Source organism: Mustela lutreola, chromosome 6 (genome assembly GCF_030435805.1).
Source record: "Mustela lutreola isolate mMusLut2 chromosome 6, mMusLut2.pri, whole genome shotgun sequence".
NCBI lineage: Eukaryota > Metazoa > Chordata > Mammalia > Carnivora > Mustelidae > Mustela > Mustela lutreola.
Window position 1 is genome coordinate 66705595 of NC_081295.1, and position 27246 is coordinate 66732840.

Consider the following 27246-nt stretch of genomic DNA (forward strand, 5'->3'; position numbering starts at 1 on the left):
GGCTAGGGACTGCCTCTGTTTTCTCATCTTCACTTTTTTTTTCTTTTTTTAAACCCATTGTGATGTTTCCTTCTCTCACTTCTCCCAGATGGCTCTTACAGACTCTACCAATGACCTTTACTTGAGGCGATCATGTCACTAGTGAATGTTTCCCGATACTTGGGTGGTGCCAGCCCCATCAGCCACTCTTCCCCAGGCTTCCTTGGCACCCCCCACCCCGGCCCTCCTTAGTCACCTTTTGCAGGCTCAGGGTCCCTGTAATGATTAAAGGCTGGATTTCTTTCAAGGCCCTGTCCTAGAACTACTTCTGTTCTTAGTCTGTATTCACTTTCTTTGTGATCTCACTTAGGTGTGTGTCTTCAACTACTTACCATGTGCTGATGAATCACAGATAGATGCTCCAGCCCACACCTGTCCTTGAGCTTGACTCTATCTTCTCCTCTCTCTTGGTCTTCCTCTTACTTGCTTACATCGTTTTGGTGGCTTCCTATTTTGTTAGAACAAGTGTTAGGCTCTCTGGCCTGGCCTGAGGGCTCCCTGTGTGGCCTGGCCGCTGTCCCCGCTTAAGCTTCAGTTAGTGAGCTGCATTCCCTTTCCCTTCTGTTTTTACTTCCTCTGAGGTCCACGCTGCCTCCCACAGCACAGTCACTGTGCAGGCTACTCTCTCTGTTCACAGTACTCTTCCTTGTGTGTAGTTCACAGTGCTCTTCCTTTCTGTGTAGGTCTTTCCTTTAGCATCATTGCTGAACTCTTAGCTTTCCTGTGGAAGCTTCTATTTTGTGTGCCCTGCCACCAAACCTTATGGTACGTGTACATATTCTAACACTAATAGTTTTTTATTTTTGGTTACTAAGTGCACCTTGTCCACTCGATTTAAGCTCTCTCAGCACAGGGATTATGTCTGCTTTTGTTTGCCATTATATTTCCAGCATAGGGATTGGCATAGAGTAGGCAAATAACAAACATTTTGTATGCATTATATACATTAATTTACCTTTTCTAACTTAAAAAGTAATTTATGTACATGTATTTACCAGTGTATCATGTGCAGTTTCCAGTTTTAAGTGGACCCAATCCTGATGGTAATATTACTGAAAATTACGAAGTTACATTCTAAAGAATTCCATAAATCACAGGTCTGTTTTTTAAATATCAAATGCATTAAAGTCTTTGACCTAGCTCTTAATTGATCTTGTTCTTAATTCACTTTTTCTTCCCCCATATCCTTGTTAGATATCAAATATCTTCCTAAGCCTAGTATTGTGTGCAAGTAAAGTATATACAGTGTCCAGCACAATTCAGCAGCCTCTTTTTATTTTATTTTATTTATTTTTATTTTTAAGGATTTTATTTATTTATCTGACAGACACAGTGAGAGAGGGAGCACAAGTAGGGGGTTCAGCAGCCTCTTAACTTGCTCATCAGTTTATAGGTATCACGAGATTAAAAATAGCTTAGCCATCTGCTAACTGACCAAACAATTTTAGTAGCATGAAAGGGTGTGGTAGGAGACAGGGACCTAGGGTCTAGGTATTCTGTCAGAGCAAGGCTTAGAGCAGAAACCACCTTGTGACCTCTTAATACTGAAACTTAAGAGTCAGTTCAAAATTAGGAAGAGATTTGGTAGAGATTAAGCATAGCAGCGTCCCAGTAATAGGGGATTTCCCAGAATATAGGTAACAGAAGAATTTCAGCATTTTAATGTTCACTGAATTTTTTAGAGAAAAGAATATGTATAAAGATACAAATTCTATAATACTAAATTATCATGCTGTATATTTATGTAGTATATAGTATGTAACATTTTCTAGAAATCAGCTTTAACTTATTAGCCCTTCACATTTTACTCTCTAATTAGGAAAATCAGTAGACTCCCAGTCATCTCGAAGTGAATCTGAAATTGTGCCAAAAGTTGCTAAAATGACTGTGTCTGGAAAGAAGCAAACTATGGGATTCGAAGTGCCTGGGTAAGTTCTTAAGCCCTCCCCCATCTTTTTTTGGAAATAAGTATTGTCTTCCACTTGACTGTTAAAAAGAGAACCTACCTTAATAAATTTTGCATGATGTGTCAGTAAGGTTGAAGTAACGTGGGTCCTCAGTGTGACATGGTACAAAGAAAAGGGGTTGAGAAATTAGGCTTGATACTAAATATGCATGTTACTCAATCTATCTCACTGTCCATTTTCTCATATAAATTAAATAAATTTTAACAAAAATCCTCAATTTTGTGAAATCTAGCATTCTGAGCTTGGGAACCCTACCACTAGATGGCGTAGGTAAGCAGTGTTTGGGAAATACAAGTGGTTGGTGAATCATGTAATCATTAATTAAAATTTTTTTTCTGACTTTAATTTTTAAACTCTCTTAGATTTTCAGGTTGAATGAAATGGATCACTAGAACAAAGTCACAAAATATAAAGTGAAACATACCTAGAATTTCAAATATGGTGAGAAATTATAGATCCTACATTAGTAGCACTCATTTGTTCTTATCATAAGAGGATTCCCCCAAGAGTTTTTTTCTTTCTTTCTTTCTTTTTTTTTAAAGATTTTATTTATTCCAGTGAGAGAGAGACAGAGCACAAGCAGGGGGAAAGGCAGAATGAGAAGGAGAAGCAGGCTCCCTGCTGAGCAGGGAGCTCTATGTGGGCTGGATATGAGGACTTGAGATCATGACCTGAGCCAAAGGCAGCCCCTTAAACTGACTGAGCCACTTAGGCACCTCTCTGAAGAGTTTTTGTAAGCCAGGGAAATTGGTTGCTTGAGACTTAACAACACAGTAAACTTTAAACCTCTTTGAAACATTAACTTTAAACATTAACTTTAAACCTCTTCAAAAATTTTCAGATTGTTTAATTATTTCTTAAATCCTTTACTTATAAATTATACATCTATTTTGTCTGTCCTTTAGATAGATAAGAGTCAACATTATGAAATATAAACAAAAAAATAGAGGATTTTTTTTTTAATTTCAAGAAATAAGAACTAAGCAGCCTTATTTTTCTCCCTTATAACATTGCTGTATCTAAATTAATGGAAGTTTCAAAAAAATAAGTAAAAATTTAAAAATAAATAAATAACATCTTTAAAAAATGGAAAAAAATAAATTAATGGAAGTTTCACAAGTCTTGGTTGTAAAGAATCTTTATGATCACTTAGTTCAATTTTTTTGATTTTATAGAAGCAATACTTGATTTAGATTCCAATTAGGTGAAGGGAAGTATCCCATATCTAGGACAGAATAAGTGTTCAGTGTATGTTGAATGACTGTATGAATGAAATTTTAATGAGTGACATTTAATGAATTAAAATGGATCACATTTAATTTGGGTAACTGTAGCCCACTACAATAATTTTGAGTCCTCATTTAGTTACCAAAAACCTAATGTATTTCTTTTCTCTCAGAAAGATTTCTGTCAGAATCATAAATTTCTTTTTTATTCTTGTGTTTGGGGAACCATACAGATAATGGGATTATCTCCACTAAGAGGAAGAAAAATAAATAGAATATATAATTCCTTATACTAAGGATTTTATAATCTTATTGAAAAATGTTTTAGAAATCTTACATACAAATAAACCCAAATTAATGTATCACATTAAAAGTAAGTGCACAATTATCTATGGGAATAATTATAATAAATGATCAAGAAAAACATAGTAAGTACAAGTTAATAATTCTTGACAACCTAACTCTGTACTTCACAAGTGTAATACAAGCCTTTCAGAACCTTACAAGACTATATACTTCATGAGGACAGGGACCATTAATGTTCATCATATTTCTTTCATAGAATAGCTTATTTATTGATCAGAGTCCTTGGGGAAATATGTTTTATTTTAAAAATAAACTTGGAGGGGTGCCCGGGTGGCTTAGTCGGAGAAACTTCTGCCTTCGGCTCAGGTCATGGTCCCAGGGTCCTGGGATTCAGTCCCACATTGGGCTCCCTGCTCAGTGGGGAGTCTGCTTCTCCTGCTCCTTCTTTTGTTTCCTCTGCTTGTACCCTCTGGCTATCTCTCTCTCTGTCAAATAAATAAATAAACTAAATATTAAACAAATAAATAAACAAATTTGGAAAAACATAAAGGTGAAAAAGCAGCCTGTGCATCAATATTTTATTACGGCTCTAGGAGAGAAGTCATCAGAACATGAGAGGTCTGTAGGTAGAGATCAGGATACTCAGCAATGTATAATATTGCTTAAGGACCAAGCTATATGGTGTCAAATACTTATATAGGATTTTTCAGAAAGTTTATACTAAGGATAAAACTTAAGCTGTAATTCTGATTTGATCTTGAGGAAGCACAGAGAAGGATAACAAAATGCTTCTGAGTCAAGATTTCAGTATCATAGATACCTATGTAGTGTGATTCCCAATGGCAGCTCATAAAAAAGGGGTAATGCATTGCTTAGAAGAAACTAAAACAGCAAACTTTTTCTTCACTAATATTAAAGATGGTAAATACCTCTCTAGAAGAAGCTTATTTAAGTATAAATGGTTAGAACCTTACATAGACAATAAATACTCTTGAATTTAAATTAGCTTCCCAGTCTCATTTAAATAAATGAAGAAGAAAGATTAAGTCCCTACATTCCTGTAGAAATAATCCTACTTTTGGAACAATGGCTTAGGAAAAATACCAGAGTAGTCATTTTTTAATAATAGGTAAGTTTACAAAATTGTATCAGAAAGCACCTGAAAAAATTCAACCAACTTACTTTTTTTTTTCATATCAGTCAATAGTTATAGCCTTTTTAGGCCTCATCTTAGAGATTTTTCAAAACCTTAAAATACTGAGTTTTGCTTCGTAATATATAGAAGTTTTTACTAAGCACAGACTTAGCTAGGATGCTTTCCTAATTACTTGGCTCACCTCCTTCTAAAACTGTACAATTTATTGAATGAATTTGTATTTTACTTAGACTTTATTTGAATGTTTTCATGACATCAAGAGAAAAGCAAGCCTTTCATGTGATTGAGTTGTACATGAAATAATCCAGTCAGACCCCTGCTTTGTGAAGCCCTTCCTCCACTGGGCCAGCTGAGCTTCAGGCCTCTACCTGCTGTCAGTCATAGCTGTTCTGCTTGGATCTCTTCTTTGTACTGGAGTTAACATAAACTTCCCTTTGAAGAAAAGCTTCTGTACTAAAAACAGAGATTTGAAACCAGAAATTGTGATTTCTCCCGGGTCTGATCAGAACCAGAGCCCATGTCTAGTTACTTTGGTTGAACACTTTTATTATAATTTGTAGGGTTTTTTCAACTTGTCTAAATGCAGAGTTGTCATGTTTGGTTTTAGAACTAACTGTGGTCATTCAAATGTTTGCAAATTATAGTCTCAGATTTCACTTAATTTACCCTGTTGAAATCCTTTAAAAGGATTGGAATCTTTTCACATGCATAAATTTTTTTCCCCTGTGGGTCTAGATGAAGCTAATCTGTCTACACGGTGTCAACAAACAACACCAAAATTGTTAGTAGAGATTGACGAAAGCAAGAGAGAGAAAGGGAGTGGGTATGAGGTTTTTAAGGAAGTTGCAAATATAACTAATGGGACTTTTCCTTGAGGACTAGGATGAAGGTCAGTGTTCAGCATATGAAAATGCCCTGAGAGGGGAAAAATGAGTCCGTTTTTTTGTTACTGTGGATAAGAAGAAAATAATGTACTGTTCTCACATGAACTGTTTTTTGTATGTAATTCTTTGCCAGTTCCAAATTGAATTGGATAGAATTGGTTTCATTCTTAATAATTTGCAGTTTAACCTGTTCTTTGTCCTATTTCTGTTTATCTGTGTCCCTGAAAGGAATGTAAACTGTATTGTAGTCTGGTTGATTAGATCCCATCGCTGCTAGCTGTCCATGGGATGGATTGCACTGATACAGTTTCTGTAGATAACAAAAAGCTAATGAACTAAGGGCCGTGTTTACTTTTGGGGGCATCATCATTATCAAAGAGCGAGTAGGTTATTCTACATGGCCTTGGGGTCTACTTTATGTATTGGAGCCCCACACTAGATTGTAAGCTTTTGGGATTAGTAGATAAATTTCTCATCAGCATCTTTTTTTCTTTTCAACGTCAATGCCTAGTAGAAGTTGTAGTTTTTAGAAAATCAAGTATTAGTTGAATTAATGAATTAAATAAAAACTTCTTTGTTGAAATTATTAAGAAAATGTAGACAGAGTTAGCTCCCTTAAGGATAGTGTTTGAACAAAAAAGATTGTTAGTCTCTGTCCTATAAGAAGAATGAGTTAGGGATGAAGCTTTTTTTTTTTTTTTTTTTTTTTTTTAAATAGTACTTTATCTCTAGGAACACATTTAGTACCAAGTTTTACAAAATATCTCCATTATGCATTTGTTCTGATAGGATTATATGGCTAAGGCTATGTGGTCATGAATTCAGTTATTTTATAGAATATTTTCTTCTTATCTTAGTGTTTGCTGGACTGTTTTTCTCCTGGGATCCTCCAAGTCTATATTTGTGTGGTTTGGGTCTAACTACTTACCATTTCCACCTTAATAGAGTGGCCACTTAGAAGAGATCATTGTTGGTCTGCAACCAACATATTCCGTATAAGGAATAAGAAAAGACAACTTCTCTGCCCTTCTGACCTTATAGGGTGTCAGTTGAGTTGGTTTAAACATTTTTTTTTTCCTATCTCTGCTTTCTGTAGAGTAACTGAAGAAAATGGTCATAGTTTCCACACACCTCAAAAAGGACATCTTAGTGAAGGAACTGGCATTGCTGCTTCTGATGTTCTTGACACTGTTTCTAAACCAGTTCTTCCATCCCACACCATTCAAACATCAGAAGAGCAGAGCTCAACACCAACACCGGTGAAAAAGTCTGGCAAGCTGAGGCAGCAGATAGATGTCAAAGCGGAACTGGAGAAGCGGCAAGGAGGGAAGCAGCTCCTCAACTTGGTGGTCATTGGTAATGCCCTTTGTTTTTCTCGGTGCCTGGTCACCTCTGCCATAGCCTGGCCACTTCCTGGTGGCAGCATGTATACTCGTTCCCACTCTGAGTGTCTCTCTGGGTGGAAATGGACACAAGCAAGGAGGTATCACATCATAGTGCTTTCTAGTCACTCTGGGGAAAATAATGCCAGATTACCAAGGAGGTCATTAGACTTGCTTGTGGCATTTTCATTTTGTGACTGTTCTGAAAATGCCATGTCTTACTGACAGTTCGAATTTCCAGAAGTCAAGGAAATTTCCCCCCTCTCTTCAAGAGACTCTTTTTTTCTCCATTTACTTTAACTATCATTTGATAAAAACTGGTATTTATTACTCTAAACACTGACGTGAACTAGTGGATTACATATTCATGTAACACCTCAATGTGAACAGCGTCTGGAAAATGTACCTAGTATTAATCCTGAATCAATTTTCCTTAGGTCATGTTGATGCTGGGAAAAGTACTCTGATGGGCCATATGCTTTATCTTCTGGGTAATGTAAACAAAAGAACTATGCATAAGTATGAACAAGAGTCTAAAAAGGCTGGCAAAGCTTCGTTTGCATATGCATGGGTCTTGGATGAGACTGGCGAAGAAAGGGAAAGGTAGTCACTATATTTCAAAATTTTTAGTTTGAAATGATATATAGTCTTTTAAATAAGTATATAGTATGTGTTGAATATGTATGAAACATGTCCTGAAATATTTTAAGAAACTTCTTTTAGAGAAAAGCTTTTGTGAGGGAAATATTTTTATTATAGTTTCATTATATCTACATACATTTTCTACTCTTCCAAATTCTATGAGAATAGTTGAAAAGAATGTTTATCAAAAAAACTTAAAAAAAAACACCACACACAGGAAAATGGTAGTAAAAAACCTTAGTTAATTATTCTGTGGGAGAAGTTTTAGTTGTCCCCCCTAAGTATTTGTTAAATTGACTTGATTTGGAATTAAAATTATGAATAAGACTAAATTTTATATAAGGTAACTTTAAGAGAAGGTAACTTTTTGTAGTAAACTGTCTTCTGTCTGGAATTAAAATGACCAGTATATTTAAATTATCAGACTTAATTCATCTTTATACTTTCTGTAGTATGTTTTTATGAGATAGAATCAATGAACTAGTCATTAGATCTACTTCCTACAATAGAGATTTAGTCTAGTCAGTTACTATGCCCGTTGCTAACTCTGCAGGAGAGAACAGCTATTCATATACCCCAGCCAAAGTGTTTCTTTCAGAGTATTCAGAGTGGTGGTTTATATCATGTCACAACTGTCAGAGATGGGGGAACCAATGATACCTTTGTCAGGAAAGAATGAGGACACCTAGTAAGTGAAATGGCAGGTATATCAACTGTGTCAAAGAAATGACTGAAGACTCTGAAGTCCTCCCAAAAGTCCTAAATCAACAAAGAAATTATTCCGTGTTCCCTGTCTTCCTTCTGAGTATAATTAAAAAATATATTTGGATTTTCATACCTTTTAAAAAAAGTGTGTATTTATTTTCTTGAGTATTGAATAGTCTACATTATAATATATAAGGTAATTCTCAATGAAGGGGGGACATAATATTCTTTAGTTTTTTTGATAAACAGAATTTTATATCATGGTGGGTGCTTTTTTTTTCTTGTAGTTGGTCTTTTTTAGTCTATATCGCATCATAAGTTTGTTTTCCAACTAGTAAGGAAAATTAGTTGGCTGCAAATTTTTGGAACATGAATATTGGAAAACAGTGGAATCCTGGTATGATGTCAGTGTTAGAAGACTAAATAATTTATTTCTACCTACCAGGTTACCAAACAGATTATTAAAATATATGGCTCTTTAGTTATATTTATGTCATCTGTTAAGTGGGCAAAGATAACAATAAAATTTAAGTTAGAATGACTTAGTTGAGCTGGCAAGTGAGCTAACTATCTAATTCCTAGAATAGTCAGTAATTTTCATGTTTTTTTTTATTTTTTATTTTTGATAATAAAAAATAATCTAATTCCTAGAATAGTAATTTTCATGTTTTTTTTTATTTTTTATTTTTGATAATACATCTACTGGTTGGCTGTTATTTTTTGCTGCTGGTAGTTTTCTATGCTTAGTATGATGCAATTTTAGAATATTCTTTGGTTCTGTAGATAGCAGATACGTCTAGATACCTAATAAGAATTTTAACTCACCACTGTATGTTCCTTCATAGTATTTCAGAAATACAGTGTGTTACTTATCCCACCATGTTAAATATTTATAAGTCGTCTCTTCTCAGGTTGAACAGAAATTAGTAAAACAAGTGACATTTTCATATCCTTAGGGTTACAAATGTAGACCAGAGCTGGCTCAAGAGTATATTCTGGTCAAAGCAGTATTGGGAGGAGCTCAGAATAAGTCTTGGTTTATCAGTATTCTGGGTGGTTATTTGAGGATTATTAGAATTAAGCATCATTTCCACCAAGTTAAATAGCCCATTGTTTTAGATTAAGCTGGAATGACTTGATCAGGGAGACCCAAAGTTACCTCAACACTCTGCTAGGGGAGACACATAAATTACTCTAATTGTCAGAACGCTTGGCAGTAAAAGGGATGGCCCATCCATTATTCTGGACTGTTTGGGGCAAACCAGGATGAATGATTACCCAGTTTATTGCCCACCCAACTTCCTTTTCCTGATGTCTGGAAAGACTTAGTACCTTTGTAGACTCTTCCTGGGCTTTCTTATAAACCGAACCTACATTTTTGTGGCTAAGAAGCGGTACTGTGTTGGTCTCCAGGAAAGATGAAATGGGATGTGAAACAAACTGCTGTTTATCTTTCTCAATTTTTAAAAAAAATTACTATCTCCTTTGATATTTCATTTTTTCTAATTGTGTAACATACTAATCTGCCTTGCAAATGAAAGTTTATAAGTTTATTTTTATAATTAGTGAAGCATCTATATATAAACATGATGAAAACTGCCTCCTGATAGTAGTCATTCTTCACTTTACCTTCTCTGGTGTGCAGTAGTTACTGTTTCTTCCTCCAAAGATATCCCCATATATCTTTCTCTCTTTACAGTCTACCTAGCCTTTTACCAAAAGGAAAAAAAAAAAGAAATGGGAAATAATCCAGCATTTTGATTATGTTCTTGTGGTATCTACAGCCTTATTTTAAAGACATACACATGTCATTTTGTTACAGCAGAAATTCTAGCCCCAATTGGTAGCTTAATTCATCAAAATAGTAGACTGTGTAATAAAACTCCCATTATTTCTTAAGAATTTAGACTATCATTTAGCCCATATTATTAAATAATTTAGTCCATAGCATTGATTATTTCTATAGTGTGATCTAACCATATTATGTTTTCTTTAAGGGGAGTAACAATGGATGTTGGTATGACGAAGTTTGAGACCACAACCAAAGTTATTACGTTAATGGATGCTCCAGGCCATAAGGATTTCATTCCAAATATGATTACAGGAGCAGCCCAGGTATTCAGATGTTTCCTGAATTATACTACACTGATTGTACATGCAATTTCCTGATGCTGAGCTTATAATTCTAGGATTATAACTTCTAAAATATTTTGAAATTAAAAAATTTAACTTTTGAAAAAATTGGAAAACATAGATTGTATTTTTATGATCTTATTGGTCCTATATAAAACTTTTTTTAGTTATTATATAACTACATATTAATTATGTATTTATATATTATATATATATTATATTTTTCTATTTATTCTATAAAAGCCATGAATTTCTTATAGTAAAAATACTAGTAAGGTACTTGATGAAATATAGCTTTATATTATATTAATGAGTTGGAGTGAATGTTTCAATATCTGCCTTTATACTGTATTTATTTTCAAGGCCTATATCTTTTAAAAGCAGAAACAGTGAAGCTTGGGAGTTTTGCCCCTGTGGTTTATTTACTTTCCTTGTAGGATTAAAAAACAGTTGCAATTTGTAGAATTATATAATTCTTAAGGATACTGAAAAAAATCAAAGATAATAACTTTAAAAAATTAAAACAATGAAAGTAGCACTGTACATAGAGGCCATAGCTTCTTTTTCAATAAAAGATGGAAAATATAAAGAGTTATTGGAAAATATAAAGAGTTCAAAAGTTTGCCTATGTCACTTGGCAGAAAGTGTGACTTAAGCAATTGGCATTTTCTGAGTTCTTAACATCTGTTTAAAGGGAATGTTAATACGAGCATTCATCAACCTTAAAAGGATGTTCTATAAATAAATTAGAATATTTTGAAGATGAATGAGAAAATATTCTATTTCAGGAAATTGATACATAATTTCAAAATAATAATTTAAGATCCATGGACTGAACAAGATATTGAAGATTAAAAAATACCACTCTTGATTGAGTACCAGATATGGGCTAGACACTATATGAGGTGTTTTGTATACATGTAGTTTACTCCTTCTAGGAAGGTGTATATTATTCCCATTTTATTTTACTTTTTTTTTTTTTTTTTTTAAAGATTTTGTTTTTAAGTAAACTCTCTACCCGTGGTGGGGCTTGAATCCACAACCCAGAGACCAAGAGTTGCATGTTCTACCAACTGAGCCATCCTGGTGCCTCATCCCTAGTTTAAATTAGTGTATTTACCATTTCATGTACCAAAGGAAACAATGTATTTTTCCCTTTGTTTCCTTGTGTGTGTGTGTTTTCATTCAATGAATACTTGCTGAATGCCTGCTGTGTGCCAAGGACTATGGTAAGCAATATAGGGGTATGAACTAAGAAGCACATTTTGTTAGTTTAATGGGAGAGGGAAATACCAAAACAAACAGTTACAGTAAAATGTTTTTGAATCCTAGAATCTTAGACTCCAGAATAATCATAAAGATCATTTATTCAACATGGCTAATGGAATTAGGATAGGAAAGGATTTCAGAAATTATCTAATTGAATTCTATTATATGACAAAGAAACGGGCTCAACATATTAGGGAACTTAGTGTGCAAAATACTGGGGTGGGCTTTTAGGGATATAAGCTAAAATGTGCAATATGCTGCTTCTCCTCAAGGAAATCACATAGGAAGGTGAAACATACAAAGACGAAAGGTCAACAAAAATGTACCACAAGAAGTATATACACAGTATACGTGATAAGGAAAGCTCTCTTTGTTGTGCTGAAAGGCTTCCTTGAAGATGGGTAGGCATTTGAGCTCCCAAAGGCAAGCTGCTGCAAGAAAAAAGAGAAATTGCCCCCCAAGTTTTTGGAGATGGTAATGGGAAAGAGAATTAGGAAGAATATTTATTGCCTTAGATATCTTAATGTCAATTCAATAAATTTCAGAGTTTTGTTTTGTTTTAGATTTTGTTTAGTTATTTGCCAGAGAGAGAGAGAGAGAGAGAGCACAAGCAGGGGAAACAGCAAGAGAGAGAAGCAGGCTCCCCACTGAGCAAGGAGCCGAATGTGGAACTGGATCCCCAGACTCTGGGATCATGCCCCAGCCGAAGGCAGATGCTTAATCAACTGAGCCACCCAGGCGTCCCAATGATTTTCAAATATTAACCTAAGGAAATAAATACAATTTGACAGTTATTAGTAAAACCTGATGAGAAGGAGATTTACAGTTATTGAGCCTAGGATTTGGAAGGTCAGGGCAGGGTGCTTTATATAAACTACACTTACTCTTCAGTGTTTCTGTGAAGTGAGCAATTTTTTTTTTTCTTTTTAAGTTTTCACTTACATTCCAGTTAGTTTAGATATAATGTAATATTTTCAGGTGTACAGTATTGTCATTCCACACTTACAGCAAGATTAAACAATTTACTGGAGGTGTGAGGCCTCAGTGAGTACACATGAGTGAAACAGTGTCCATTTCCAAATGAATTGCTCCAATTTGTGCTCTTAACCAAGAATTCTTGTCCAAAGAACTGGATCTCATTGAAGAAATTAGAGTTCAGTGTCTCAGGTCATGAAGGATTGGAAATTAATGCTGAGTTTTAGATGAGAAGAAAGGCAGGAATATTTGGGTAAGCAAAAAGGAATAGAAATCATGGTGTAAATTGCCCCACCAGAGTATGTGGATGGTACTTCTAATTTAAAGTTCTGTTCAGAGCAAAGTGTCTGATAAATTCTTTACTTTTGGACCATTTTATTTCTCATTATGGTGAAGATTATATGGCAATATATTTGAGATTCTTTAAAAACTGGATGGCACAAACTTAAAATGTCATTGAGGAAACAAGGAAGAGGAAAGCTATTTTGGACTCTGTTCAGACCAGAAGACCAGAGCGCTGACTGTGGATGGAATGTAAAAGGATCCTTGAGAGAGCGATTATCTAGTACCAGTCTGAGCTAGCTCTGGAGGGCACTGCTGGAGTTTGTCATTACATCCTGGATTGTAGGAAAACAGATTTCTGTAAGAATAGGTAGGCCTGCAAGGCAAAAACCGCAAAGGGGGAAAAAAAATAAGAGTCCTCCTTTCAGGGATGTCCTGACAGTGCATTGACAGAAGTACTTGATGAGGATGACAGTAGAGGGACACCTGTGATTGCACAAAGCATTCTCCGCAAATTTTCAAAGACTGCATCCACATGATGTAAGTGGAGTCACAGAAAGAAGTATCAACACAGGGATGCCTGGGTGGTTCAGTCAGTTTAGGGTCTGCCTTCGGCTCAGGTCGTTATCTTGGGGTCCTGGGAACGAGTTCCGCATTGGGTTCTCTGCTTCTCCCTCTGCCTGCTGTTCCCCCTGCTTTTGTGCTTTCTCTCTCTCTCCCAAATAAATAAATAAATAAAATCTTTAAAAAAAAAAAAAGCATCAACACAAAAGAAATAGTGGGAACCCATAAAACTAGTGTCAATAAGGCTAAAGAGGAAAAGGAAATAAGGCAAAGGTTAGCTTACTTCCTTCTTTCTTTGTGTGTAAATGGCGTGTGAGAGGAAAAATGTCTTTCACCTGCTTCTCAAAATGCTCCACAAAGGTTCGGAACCTTTGTTAAGTCAAGGTTCTTTTTCTCTGCCTTAAAGGGTGAATGTGCTATTTTTGAACTCATTTGTTCACAGTTTTTCATTATCATAAATAGTTTATAATTCTCTAGGATAAATTCCAGGAAATGGAAGTGATGGAAAGCAAAATATGTATAATTTTAAGACTTGATACTTACTGTGAAAATGCCCCCCAGAAAGCTAGCTTCCTCCCTTAAGCTAGCTTCCTCCCTTAAGCACAGGCGGTGCTGTGCCTTTGCCTGTAGTAAATCTTTCTGTCTTTCAAGTCTTGCTTATGTGATTTCTGAAAGTGAGAGAAGGAAAGTATATGTTCATGTATTTTTAATGTCTTTTGTTTTTGGTTTCTAGTGAATTTGAATTTTTTCATGTTTCTCGGCCATTTGTATTTTTCGAGCAAATTGTTTGTTTGTATCCTTTAACTATTTTTCTACAGAGCTGTGTCTATTTTCCCTGTTTTAGTAAAGTTCATATTAAGATTATAACTTACAAATATCTGTCCCTGTTTTATTTTTATTTATTTTACTTATTTTTATGTTTTAACTGTTTATGTATTTCCTTTGCCTTGATATTTAATTGGTATGTAATCAAATATGGGAATTTTTTTATTCTTTATGTCATTATTTTTGGCCACATGCTAGTTTTTTTTTATATTTAAATTTTAATCCATCTGTATAAGTCTTTTGTTTTGCTTTGGAGCTTGGGGTCAGGTTAAAGTCTACCTTTAAAGTCTGACCATAGTTAATCAACTAATCTGTCCTTTGAATTAAAATGCTGTGATGTTATTCCTAGTTTTGATTATTTCTTCTTTCTTAGGCAGATGTAGCCATTTTAGTTGTAGACGCCAGCAGAGGAGAGTTTGAAGCTGGGTTTGAGACTGGGGGACAAACACGAGAACATGGCCTCTTGGTTCGCTCTCTTGGAGTCACCCAGCTTGCGGTTGCAGTCAATAAGATGGATCAGGTATTTGAAGGCAAATGAGCATTCCTTTCATTTCAGATGTTAGTTAAGATGTTATCCTGCCCTATCAAGGACCTCAGAGGTCACTAGAGTACGTCTTATCAGTCTGGTGGCCATATTTAAAGAATTCATGATCCTCATATTAAATACATAAGATACAAGTAATTTTTAAGCAAAAAGATGTCTTCTCTCACTTCCAACATTAATTTTAAAATCTTATCCAAAAACTAATGAGTTACTATATGTTGGCTAATTGAATTTAAATTTTAAAAAAATCTTAAAATTGTTTTTAGTTATAAAATAATACACAATTTAATTTAGTATAAAGAAACCTGAAATATCCTATTTTCCAACTCCCCTTTTCCCCCTGAAATCTTTTGACTTTTCATTTTGCAGATCCATCTGTTTATTTTTATATGTAAAAGTATTTTTCTTCATAACGCTATTATGTTATCTGTTTTGTTATCTCCTTTTAAAAAAAATGATAATGTTCTTGTGCATGTTTCCAAGTAATGAACTTTTGTATGAACAGGTGGTTTTTAAAGCTTTTTTCTAGTCTGTTTTAAAGATATATTAACTTATTCAAATAATCCCCTATTTGTGAATATTTCCAGACGTGTGTGTGTATGTGTGTACTTAGAAAAAGCTTATTCTTTGGGAATTTCTGCACCTAAGGTCATATGCATTTTTACGACTTGCTATGTGTATGATCAAAATGCCTTCAAGAAAAGTTCCAGTTACTTACTCTCAACACATATAGTATATGTACTTTCCCAAACATTTGTTAACACTGCTATTTTTAAGTGATTATTTTCCAACTTCATATTCAAAGCATGTCTCTTTTTTTGTTAACTTGAATGTTAATATTTAAATATACTTTATAACCATTTATGTTTTTAATTTTGGAATTATATATATAATTTGCTCTTTTTAAAACTTCTCTTAGCAATTTTTAAGTATAATTTATTTATTAAAAATATTAATCCTTTATCTTGTCTTAGATACTTTCCCAATTTTTTTACTTTTCATTTTGTATGTTTTGACATATATTCAAATTTATAAGTATTTTCTTTTGATTCTTTTTTTATGATTAAGTATTTTCTTACCCTGGGATCAGATACTTTTTTACCTGCATTTTTCTACATAGTTCTTTTACAGTATCATTATTACATACACCTTTTATTAGTTTGAAAATTCTCAAATACAGAGAATAGAAAAAAGGAAAGAATAGTAGAAAGAATTCTATAATAAATACCATATTATACCCGTTACCTAAGATTCTCCTATGTACTTGATGGCATCTTTGTCTACCCCGTGTCCCACCCATTAATTCATCTTATTTTGACAAGAATTTCCAAGTAAGTTTTGCCTTGTTACACTTAATCCTAAATACTGCAGCATACAGAGTTCATATCACATATACATTTTTAGTCTCTTTGGCTTGGGGGGGTGTATCAATAATTTTATTTTACTTCAGTAGTTGGTCTGAGCACAGTTTAATAAATTATTCACTCTTTCTTCTTAAATTTGAAATCACTTACAGCATATACAAAACGTTCTGTGTGTATTGAAGTTTGTTTCTGGGCTTTCTGTTGTAGGAAAAGTTATTTTTAGATGATGTTAATAGTAAGATCTCATACTCTGAGTTTAAATTTTAATAGATTTCATATTTAATAGATTTTATGTTTATATTTTACTGTCTTGCTTTACATTTTATTGCAGAAATTTAAATTTTATATATAGCATGGTCTGAAGTGTAGTTTTAAAAATTGAATCTTTATCAGGTTAATTGGCAACAAGAAAGGTTTCAAGAGATTACTGGAAAGCTTGGGCACTTTCTTAAGCAAGCAGGTTTTAAGGTAAGATAATTTTAAATTTGTATAGTTAACCTCAAGTCTCATCTTACTGATATGGCAGAAAAACCCAGTATTTGGTGTTCTTGTCTTACTAAATATGTTTAATTTTATTTTTTATTTCTGCCTGGTAGCAAATATATCTTATGTTTTTTGGGTTACTTCACCATAGAAAATGCACATTTTATAAGTTGGCTTGAATTTAATGTAAATAAAATACTTTTCTGCAGTTAGTAAATTAGGTTTAGGGAGGTCACAGAGGAATGGAAATTATACTTCCATTACAGTGGAAAGTAGTGGGGAGGAATTTCTCTAGCAAAGTGTGAATGAAGTATGCCTATATTACCAGGTTAAAATGCTTTGAGTGTTTTGGAACAAATTTTTAAGTTTCCCACAAAATCAAAACAGTTGAAAACTGTTGGTTCTTTGATTTCTACTACTTTTAAAAAAGTACATTGTTGCATTTACAGACTAGGTGCAGCATGGTAATAGTGAACCTTTTAACTTTTTGAAAGCAGTGTACTAAGTTTCAAATATTCAATTCTTTTTAATAGGAAAGTGATGTAGCTTTTATCCCTACGAGTGGTCTCAGTGGTGAAAATCTAATCACAAGATCTCAATCAAATGAACTCACAAAATGGTATAAAGGACTTTGTTTATTAGAACAAATTGGTAAGTATACTGCCATACTAATTTTGATGCATTTATAAGCTTGATATGGTTAGTTACAGTTCTTGTTGGGAGGCATTGTTGTATGCGAAAAAGCATAGGATTTATAATCAGAAGAGCTAGGGTATTATATTTATATAATAAATATAAATATATATAATTTTTTAAAAATGTATCTTTATTTCTCAAACTTAAAGCTTTATTTCATCAAATTCTAATGCAGTTTGCATTGACAAGTGATTTCATCTTCATCACATAAGAAGGTCAGTGATATCACACCAAAGAGGAAGCCTCACATATTGTAGGCATCACTAAGAAATTTGTATTTCAAAGGCAAATCAAGAGTAACAAAATGTTTTCAATTCAGTCTAATGAGTATCTTACTTTTCATCTTTATTAATTTGGAAATGACTGGATAAATACTCTTGATTTTCCTAACGCAGCTATTTTTCTTTATCCTTTGGGGGTAGTGGAGACCAGATAGCTTGAGTTTTAAAACACCCACATACCCATATTACTTAACGACTTCCTCTTTAGTGGATCATCTTCTCCATCTTCTCACCTGCCTATGGAAACACACGTGACAATTTTTACCAACTCTCACCAGCTTGGGCAAAACTCCAAGCGTTTTCTTTAGCTTAAACTATTTTTGAAAAAGTGATATGTAAACAAGATTGAAAACTCACCAAAACAAAACAAAAACAAAAACACATTTTCTTTCCTCATCCTTACCTTCAGGAGTCTCCACAGTAATCCTGAAAAGTTGCCAGGTCTTTTAAAACCCATCCTCCCTACGCAACTATGATTTTTGAAATCATCTGCAGTATTTAAAATAATACTCCATTTTCTTTATTTAGTTAATGAGGCTCAGGCCTACCCTACCTAACTTACAGACTGTTGTTAAGCTTAAATGAGATAATTTGTATGAAAACATAAACTACCAAGTGTTATATGAATGAGAGTCAATTTGCTATTAGTATTCATAAAAGAAAGTTATTTTCTGGGAGACTCGGGTCTATAATGGGCCGACTGGACTGGAGTCAAAAATTACTTTTAAATTAAATCTTGTGGTTTTTTGGCCATTTTTTCCAGATTCTTTCAAGCCTCCTCAGCGATCTATTGATAAGCCTTTTAGATTATGTGTGTCTGATGTTTTCAAAGGTAAGTGCTCCCTCATTAGTGCTGCTTCATTCTGGCCCCTGCTTTTATTTTCTCCTGACCTCTTTTCTTAGACGAAATTATGATACTGTCTTGATATTCTCCCTTCTCTGTGGCCAGTGTAAGGATCATTGCCAAATTATTCTTGAAGTGCATAGTTCTAGTTCTTTAGCTCTCCTGCCCAGAAAACTCTCCAGTTTGCTTCATTTACGTCATTTCCCCAGCTCCTACTCATCCTCCCGGTGTGGACCTCTTTATCTTTTCTCTTTCTAACCACCTGTGTTTTTTTTCTCTCTTCTCATCTCTTTAGTTTCTGTATCCTTCAGCCAGACTGGATTGGTAACTCTCTCTTAACCACATGGAGTCTTTGTTGCCCAGTGTTCTGTTTTTCTTCACTTGCCCATCTCCTACCCATCTGTAGTGGTCTGGGTCCAGTCAGGAGATAGATACCATACATTGGTAAAAAGAGAAGCTGCTTATAAAGAAATATTATATTAGTAAGGTAAAAGAGTGACTGTAAGATGAAATGAAACTCTGTCTGGTACCAGATGACTGAGAAGAGTATGCAAAGGAGGAAAAACTTAGAAGGCCATCCTAGAGAAGGTGTTGTATTAAATCCCTCAGGGTACCTCCAGTCTAATGTGTACAAGATCCTCTTTAGAAAACTATAAAACAGAAATGAAATAAAGGTCTTAATAACTAAAAGGATATAGTCTGTATGTTGGAATAATCATTACAGTACAGATGTCAGTGGTCTCCCAAATCTCCGTTATCACAGAGTAGGCAGTGCAGAGTGGCTTCAGAACTGGCTTCCCCACGCACATATCCTATGGTGCCCCTCTGTGTTCTCTGCATCCTCTGCAATTGCATTGTTTGTGTGGTATTATAATTGTTTCTGTGCATTTTATTTAACTTAGATTGTGAAGTCCTTAAGGGTCAGTACTGTCTCTTCTATGTCTTTATCTGCAGGACCTAGCTCAGTGCCTGGCACATAGTACATGTTTAATAAATGTTTAATAAGTGGATGAATGAAGGTACTTCCCTAAAAATCATTCAGTGAAATTGATATGATTCATTATTATTAGCTTCCCAATTCTAGAAGTAGAAGAAATGTGGTAATGCTTTTTTAGAATGCCTGTTATCTATTCAAAATACAAAATACAAAAGTAATGTTTTGATTAACAATATTTGCTGACTATGCTTTTTCATCTTTTGTTCTCTCCTTGGGCTGCTTCCTGGCTTCTTCTTATACTCCTCCCTGTCAGCATGTTCCCACTGACATTACCAAATGACCTTTTGGTTGCCAAAACCAGTACTCATTGTTCAGTTCTGTCTTACTTCCACCTTACTTGAATTTGGCTTTATTTCCGAGACTGGTAGCCGTATCTGCTTTGAAACTTTCCTCCGTCCTTTCTGTGACCCACTTTCTCCTGTTGTCCTGTTTCTCTGTATCTTCTTTGCAGGCTCCTCTTTTTCTGACTCCTAACTAGTGTTCTGTTGCTTCAGTCTTTTTCTTAGTCTATCTGCTGTTTTCAAACATCCATGGGTCCTGTACCTCCTGCGTCTAGATGGTTCCCAGATCCGTATATTACTCTCTGGGTACATGTGCTAACCACTTCTAGACATCTCCACAGGGATTGTGCTTCCCGGGCTCCCATTCTCTTGGAATTTGATGTGATTGGTGCCCTCTGGAATGTCTTGTAGACACTTTACATTCACCAAGCCTTAAATGGATCTTGTTCCTTAATTTCCTGTCTCACATTAAATGTGAGACAAATCTCACCATCATCTTAAGATTTCTCCCTTTTTGCCCTTATCTGTCATTTACCTCATCACCCAAATACCTACCGTCTGTCTGTCTGCAGTGTATGCATTTCAGTCAACCCCCTTTCCTCTCTGACACAGAAATAACAACACATCACTTCTCTGTTCACAATTCTTTACTGCCTTCCTATTCTTTAACTGAGGATGCAATTCTAGCCCTGAGCATGATTTATGAGGGTCCTTTATTAATTTGTCTCTTGTCTATCCCTGTTGCCTCATGTCTTGCCTTTTTCTCCTTCTCGCTATGGTCCCATAAACATGTCATATAAGTGACATGTAGGTCTTAGCACATCTCACAGGCAGTTATGACACTGTGCCTTTGCGCAGTGTCCTGGGTCAGCAGTGTTTTCCTTCTCCCCACACCCCCCCCCACCCATATGCATAAGTACCTGGTAAACTCCTGTTCTTTCCCCTTCTTAGTACCCAGTTAAAGTGCAGTCATTCCCCTCATCATGGATTCTTTTGTGTACCTGTTTCTATTTTTATTGTGCATTTTAAATAATACTTGTTTCTGGACAGTGTAATTGTCTTTGCCTTTCTCTTTGCTGGAGTAGTAAACCCTTTATGGGTAGGGGCTTATATTTTCATCTTTTAGGTTAGTACATGCCTTGGTACTTAGTAAGCATTCAGTAAATATTTGAAAAAAGAATGAATTTCACTTTTTATCACATGAATGTTGTGATTTGCAGGAAAGTCTAGAGTAGAATGTGGTATGCTGTATTTAGTATATATGTTAAAAATTCTGAAATGATCACTATTTAATGTTCATTGCACTGCTAGTTTTGTTTAACTCCTTGTAACTGTAGCTGACAGCAGCAATCATCAGATAACATTGCTATATGAATTGTAAGATTTGGGCATGTTTTGCAGATCAAGGATCTGGATTTTGTGTAACTGGTAAAATTGAAGCTGGTTATATCCAGACTGGTGACCGACTACTAGCAATGCCTCCTAATGAAACTTGTACTGCAAAAGGTATTCCTCTGTAAGATTCTTTTGCTAAAAACCTTTAAGTTGAGACAGCAGATTTTTAAAAAGTAGTTTAGTTATTAACTCCTGAGTAAATAACCTCTTAGTGAAATTGTAACTGACTGTCAAAGTGATACTAACTGTTGAAGATAAAAATGTGAAAACATTAAACGATTTTTTCTGTTGTGACTATGTGTATATAAATGTACATAGAACATTCTAACTGTGGTAGATTTTCTTCTTCTTCTTTTTTTTTTTTCTGATTCTTAAAGCCTGGTTAGGATTTAACCAGATGTATAGACACCTGACAGATACATTTAAAATAGTATTCAGTAGCAGAAATTAAATCTAACCCCATCCTGGAACTAGACAGTAACAAAGCAGACTGCTTGCTCTTGCTGTGCTGTGTTGTTTTGAAATGTGTATTTCAGAATTACTATAAGTTAACAGCTTTGATCATGTTTATACCAAGAAAGTTCTTTTTTGCACAAACCTAAGAAAATAAGATGCAAATGCAGAGAATCCTAATGTTGAAAAGAGAAATTGAGCTAACGTGCCACAGTCCTGCTTTCCCACCTGTAATATATGGCCTTTCATAATGACCGGTAACTATTTCTATCTTCAAATCCTTTGTACTTGCAAGTGTACTTTGTTATTCTTCTGAATTCTGCTTAAAAGTTTAGAATTCTGTACTTATCTTAATCTAGCTTCCAACTAAGCCTCCAGCTTCAACATGAAACTGATGATCTATTTTGTACTATAGAGTAATAATTTGTAACAATTTTAAACTAAAGTATACTGAGAATACTAAGTTTTTAGATTTCAGTACTTTTTCTCTTTTTTTATTTTTTTTTTTTAAAGATTTATGTATTTCTTTTGAGAGGGAGAGAATGAGTGGGAGTTTCAGAGGGAGAGGGAAAGAGAATCCGAAGCTGATTTTCCCCACTGAGCATGGAGCCAGTGTAGGTCTCGATCTCCCCACCCTGAGATCACAACCTGAGCTGAAACCAAGAGCTTAATCGACTGAGTGCTCAACGTTGCTTAATCGACTGAGCCACCTGGGTGCCCCTCCTCTGGATATAGCTTATATCCAGAGTTGTACCTGACTGGTTCATAAATTTGAATGTACATTTTGTTCGAATTTATTTTCTTACTTTAAAAGCTGATTTCTTAAAGATTATAAGAAATTAATATCTGTTTAGGTAACAGAGTTTAAACTAAATTTAAAAATGAGTAAGGGAATGAAAGCCGAAGTTACTTCCATTTTACTTTTTTCTTTTTGCCAGCCTAGGAATCATGAGAATTCTGTTTAGATAAAAAATAATTCACACATATTTTTTTAAAGATTTTTTTTTTCAAAAGCTTTTATTTATTTGACAGAGAGAGAGCGAGCGACCGAGCATAAGCAGGGGGAGAGGCAGAGGGAGAAGCAAACTCCCCACTGAGCAGAGAGCCCAATGCAGGGCTTGATCCCAGGACCCTGGGATCATGGCCTAAGCTGAAGGCAGATGCTTAACCAAGTGAGCCACCCACGTGCCCCAAGATTTATTTATTTTAGAGAGAGAGCTCAAGAGTGCAAGCAGGGGGAGGAGCAGAGGGAGAGAGAATCTCAAGCAGACTTCCCACTGAATGCGGAGCCCCATGAAGCTCGACTTCACAAACGTGAGATCATGACCTGAGCCGAAACTGAGAGTCGGACGGTCAGCTGACTGGGGCACCCAGGCGCCCCAGTAATGCATGCTTTTCATAAAAGAATCATTTTCCGTTGATGTATTGTTTACAAGTTCACATCTCTGCTTTTGTGTTTTAAAGTGATCAAGAGCTACAACACTTTTGAAATATGAATTTGTTTGTATGTTAATGAGCTTTTTTGAGAATAAGAATTTTTAAAATAATCAATAAGCATGAATTAAAACCATGATCCTAAAATTATCATGGATCTTACAGATTGGCTCTTTGTGACCTCTGAAATCATAATTTAACTCTGGAAGTACCACATTCTTTTCCTTTCTCCTTCCTGTCCCTTCCCCACCAGAAAAACTCTTAACAATTTATCTTTAATCTTAAGGGGTAGCTGTATCAGAAGCACCTGAGCTCTCCCCACTCCTTGACAGCCACTGTTGTAACTCAACTTGGAAGTTCTCAGTCCTCAATTTCTAACTCTTGCTTTTGCTTCATTTACTTGATTTTTCAGTGCACCCTCTATCTCAACAATTCTGTCACTAACCCATAGTATCCTAAAAGAGAGAAGTGACTAAGTCTGCTACCAACAAATGAAAATTCTAAATTAAGTTTTCATTTTATTAACATATCAGGTTCATGGATTGTTATAAAAGAACTTCTTTGTGTGATGTCTGTCCAGTGAAGAAGGTCCTTAAGAAGATGAATATCCTATATAGGACAGTGTAACATGTTTGGAGGGAAAAAATCAGTTGATAGATTGCCTCTAAACAATTTTATATTGCTAATTGACTTCTAGTATGAAAGCTCTCAGAATCTTAAGCTAAAGGCAATCTCTGTTGTTTGTAAGTAGCTAGCCCCTGTGTTCAGTTCCACATTTCAGAGCAAAAATCAGATATAGTCACTTTAAGTTTACATTTTAAAACCAAATTTAATTAGTTGAAAATTTAACAAACATTTGTTCGTATCATAATTGTTAACACTTTTTAGAGTCAAGAACCTCTCTGATGCCTTGTTGGAAGTTATGGCCCTCTTAGATTAATGCAGGTGTGTACATACATTAAATTCTAAATAAAACTATAGGTTGTCTCAGAGTTCTTAAAGTTCTCCTTGAACTCATAAAAAGTCTAAAGGAAACTTAGTTAAGAGTTTCTTAATATGCTACATGGAAAAAGTAAGTATTTTGAGAAAGATAGGGATGAGTTATAATTTACTAAAAACACATCAGTCCACTCTTTCACAGTGGTTGGCCTGTGTACTGTCTTCATCAAAAGGTTCAAGTTCTAGTGGAAAGGAACTTACCGCTTTTATTGCCCCTTAGAATCAGAAAATATGAGATACCTTTTAAAAGCTTTTGAATAAGGTAGCTGAGTAATGCCCTTTGTTATTGTTCTCCAGGATTATCCCTTGGTAATAAAGCTATATAGCAACACCTGGGACCGTTTTTTGAATTCAGTTTCCTACACTTTTCATATAGTCAGTTATCATTGTTCACCTCTCTCTCTGGGAAGCATTTCTTTTGAGCCAGGAGTAGTGAAGGGACCTGTGAAGAGCACCATCTGACTGAGCACTGATGCCCTAAGAGTTCCTCAGAGAACTCAGGTGGCTGTTGAGGTGATTGTCTAATTAAAAGCAAAGTTCAAGAGAATAAAATACTACTGGACACCTTCCTTAGTCCCATATTTTATGTTATCAAGTAATTTGAACTGCATTATTGCGCTTGTACCTGTTAATGCAAGTGAACTGTTTGAATAGGTGTGTTTAAGGAATATACCGGTTGTATAAATGAGTTTTAAAATTTTGATTAATTAAGCTGAACTCAGCCTCTTTTGGACAAGTAAGAGTCACTTTATGTTTAGGGTGGTGTTCTAGAAGAGTCAAGTGTAGAGGAAGTGTGTTTCCCTCAACGCTCACGGTAACACTTCTCATTCTCAATCCATTCATATTGAAAATGATGAGTAGTGACTGATGAAGCATAAATCAGGCAAGCTCTTTTGGTTGTTATGATTTGATATCGAGGTGTTTCACTGTATGCTTTGGTTCTTACTCATTTCCAGGAATCACTCTGCATGATGAACCTGTCGACTGGGCGGCAGCTGGTGATCATGTTAGTCTTACGTTGGTTGGCATGGATATCATCAAGATCAAGTGAGTGAGAAAATGAATTTAAGCAACCATTGTTTTGGATATAGGACCTCAAAACATAGATTTTGCTGTTCACTCGCTAAACTGAAAGAATGAGTATTAATTTTGAATTTCATTTGGCCAAAAATAGGCACTCGTAGAAACATATGAATTATGAGCAAAACCTGTTTAAAACTGAAAATAATACATGCAGCATGTGTACTTGACATGTCCTTTGAATGAAAACTATAATGTATAAAAATGGTGTAAGGTTAATAAAGCTTTGCTTTAACCCAAAAGGGAGTGTTTAGTAAAAGTCCCCAATTTACTTGATTGTTTTCCTTTGTAAATGGTTTTAGAGGTATTGCTCTTGGATGTATACTTACCTTTCCTCCAACTACCTTCTCTCTTTCTCTTTTGTTTTGTTTTGTTACAGTGTTGGCTGCATATTTTGTGGCCCCAAAGAACCCATTAAAGCTTGTACTCGTTTCAGAGCTCGAATCCTCATCTTTAATATTGAAATTCCTATCACTAAAGGATTTCCTGTAAGTTTTGAAATGTTTGTTATCGTTGATTTAAAGTAAATTTCAAAGTAACTTCATCCTAAAAAGTAGTAACTTACTTTTCAAGTGATAATGCTCTAGTTATTTTCAAGTAACATCTTAATATTCTAATCCAGAAAAATATGACATTAGACTTTGAAAGTCATTTTTACTTTTTTATTTTGGTCCTTGAGGCTGGGGATTTTTTCAAAGAGGCATTAAGAAGAACTATAATCAGTAGGATACAAACTAATGATAATAATAGTCAAATTCATCTAGGGAAAGTGGTAGATTTTTTTATTGTGTTTTAAGGTTATTTGACTAAGCTTCTCAGATTGTGTCTTTCTGTTCTTGCTTTAGTATGCTTATTTATAGTACTTTCCTATCATAAAAGTAATATATATAAAACTTTGGAAAACACACAAAAGATAAGAATATTCTGTAATTACACAATACATAATTATCTCTACACTTTACATTTTAGCGATTTTTTTTTTTAAAATGTGTGCATGTTGGTATTTATGAGTCTGTTCTAGGGATGCTTGCCACAGAGTTAACTTTAACTGGGCTGAAGCAACATGTTCAAACCCTGCAGGCTGTGAGGTTAATTTGGTAGATTATTATTGTCCAGCATCATTTAAACATACACATTAATGGGGAGGAGGAGGATTTTATACTATAATGTTACTTAGAATACATACTGCTTGTGAATTACATGGGTTCCTTCTCTTACATGTAATTTTTTTTCAGATGTTTGGGGGCCATACTCTGTTTATAGTTTGATACTTTGTTTTTGCCATTTAACAGATGACATTTTCCCCTAGACTAGGCTTTTCTTTTCTTGATCAGCCTATGTAGCACAGATTTGTAGGACAAAAATATGTGTCTCCGTGGAATTAAATGACTTGCCTTTGGAAATATAGATTGTTTTCACCATTTGATGCATCATTGCAATAAAAATAAGACAAGAATAATAATTGACCTTTAAACTTAATTTAGTTAGTGGTAATGTTTTAGGGGTCAGGAATAAATTTATTTAGCTCATTTAAATTCATTTTATACTTATACACCTTTATTTGAGATAACCATGTGCTTTGATTATAATCCTTTGTAATTATTTCTGTGTAAGTTTGATCAAATAAAAATTATAAGATACTGTTAAAGTATTTTAGTTTTATAATCCATATTCCATTTCTCCCATGTGCTAAAAAAAAAAAAAGGAGTAAAAGTTTCTCTCCCCCAAAAATGGCTTAGTTGAAAATATTTCATTTTTAAATATTTAGAATTCATGTTTGATAGGCAAGAAACTACAGCTAATTTGCTATGAATGAATGCCCCTGTTCTTAGAAAGCAATATGTCCAGTGGGGAGAAGCTGGAGAGGTTGGTTACTGCGTGGTTTTACTCATGCAGCAATAATTTTTTTGCCATTGGAGAGGCAGAGAGGTCAAGAGGTCAGTAGTAACTTTTTATAGTAATACTGTCTTCCTGTCTACTGTACTTTCTTAAAAATATGTATGAATTGAAAGTTTGTCAGTGCTGTTTTATGCGATTCTA

At 34.7% G+C, this 27246-nt stretch overlaps 1 protein-coding gene across 3 annotated transcripts in view; it reads left to right on the plus strand.

Annotated features, from left to right (window-relative positions):
• HBS1L (HBS1 like translational GTPase) overlaps positions 1–27246 on the plus strand; it is an 84150-nt gene that overhangs the window by 47447 nt on the left and 9457 nt on the right. For all 3 annotated transcript variants that reach the window (XR_009354627.1, XM_059177491.1, XM_059177493.1), the window contains 11 exons: positions 1859–1967; positions 6675–6934; positions 7398–7563; positions 10305–10422; positions 14729–14875; positions 16657–16731; positions 17280–17397; positions 18487–18555; positions 21247–21351; positions 25083–25173; positions 25586–25694. Coding sequence is in view for 2 of the 3 variants with exons in the window: in XM_059177491.1 (XP_059033474.1) it covers positions 1859–1967; positions 6675–6934; positions 7398–7563; positions 10305–10422; positions 14729–14875; positions 16657–16731; positions 17280–17397; positions 18487–18555; positions 21247–21351; positions 25083–25173; positions 25586–25694 (1367 nt within the window). In the remaining variant the exon portion in view is untranslated. The remainder of the gene's footprint in view (positions 1–1858; positions 1968–6674; positions 6935–7397; positions 7564–10304; positions 10423–14728; positions 14876–16656; positions 16732–17279; positions 17398–18486; positions 18556–21246; positions 21352–25082; positions 25174–25585; positions 25695–27246) is intronic.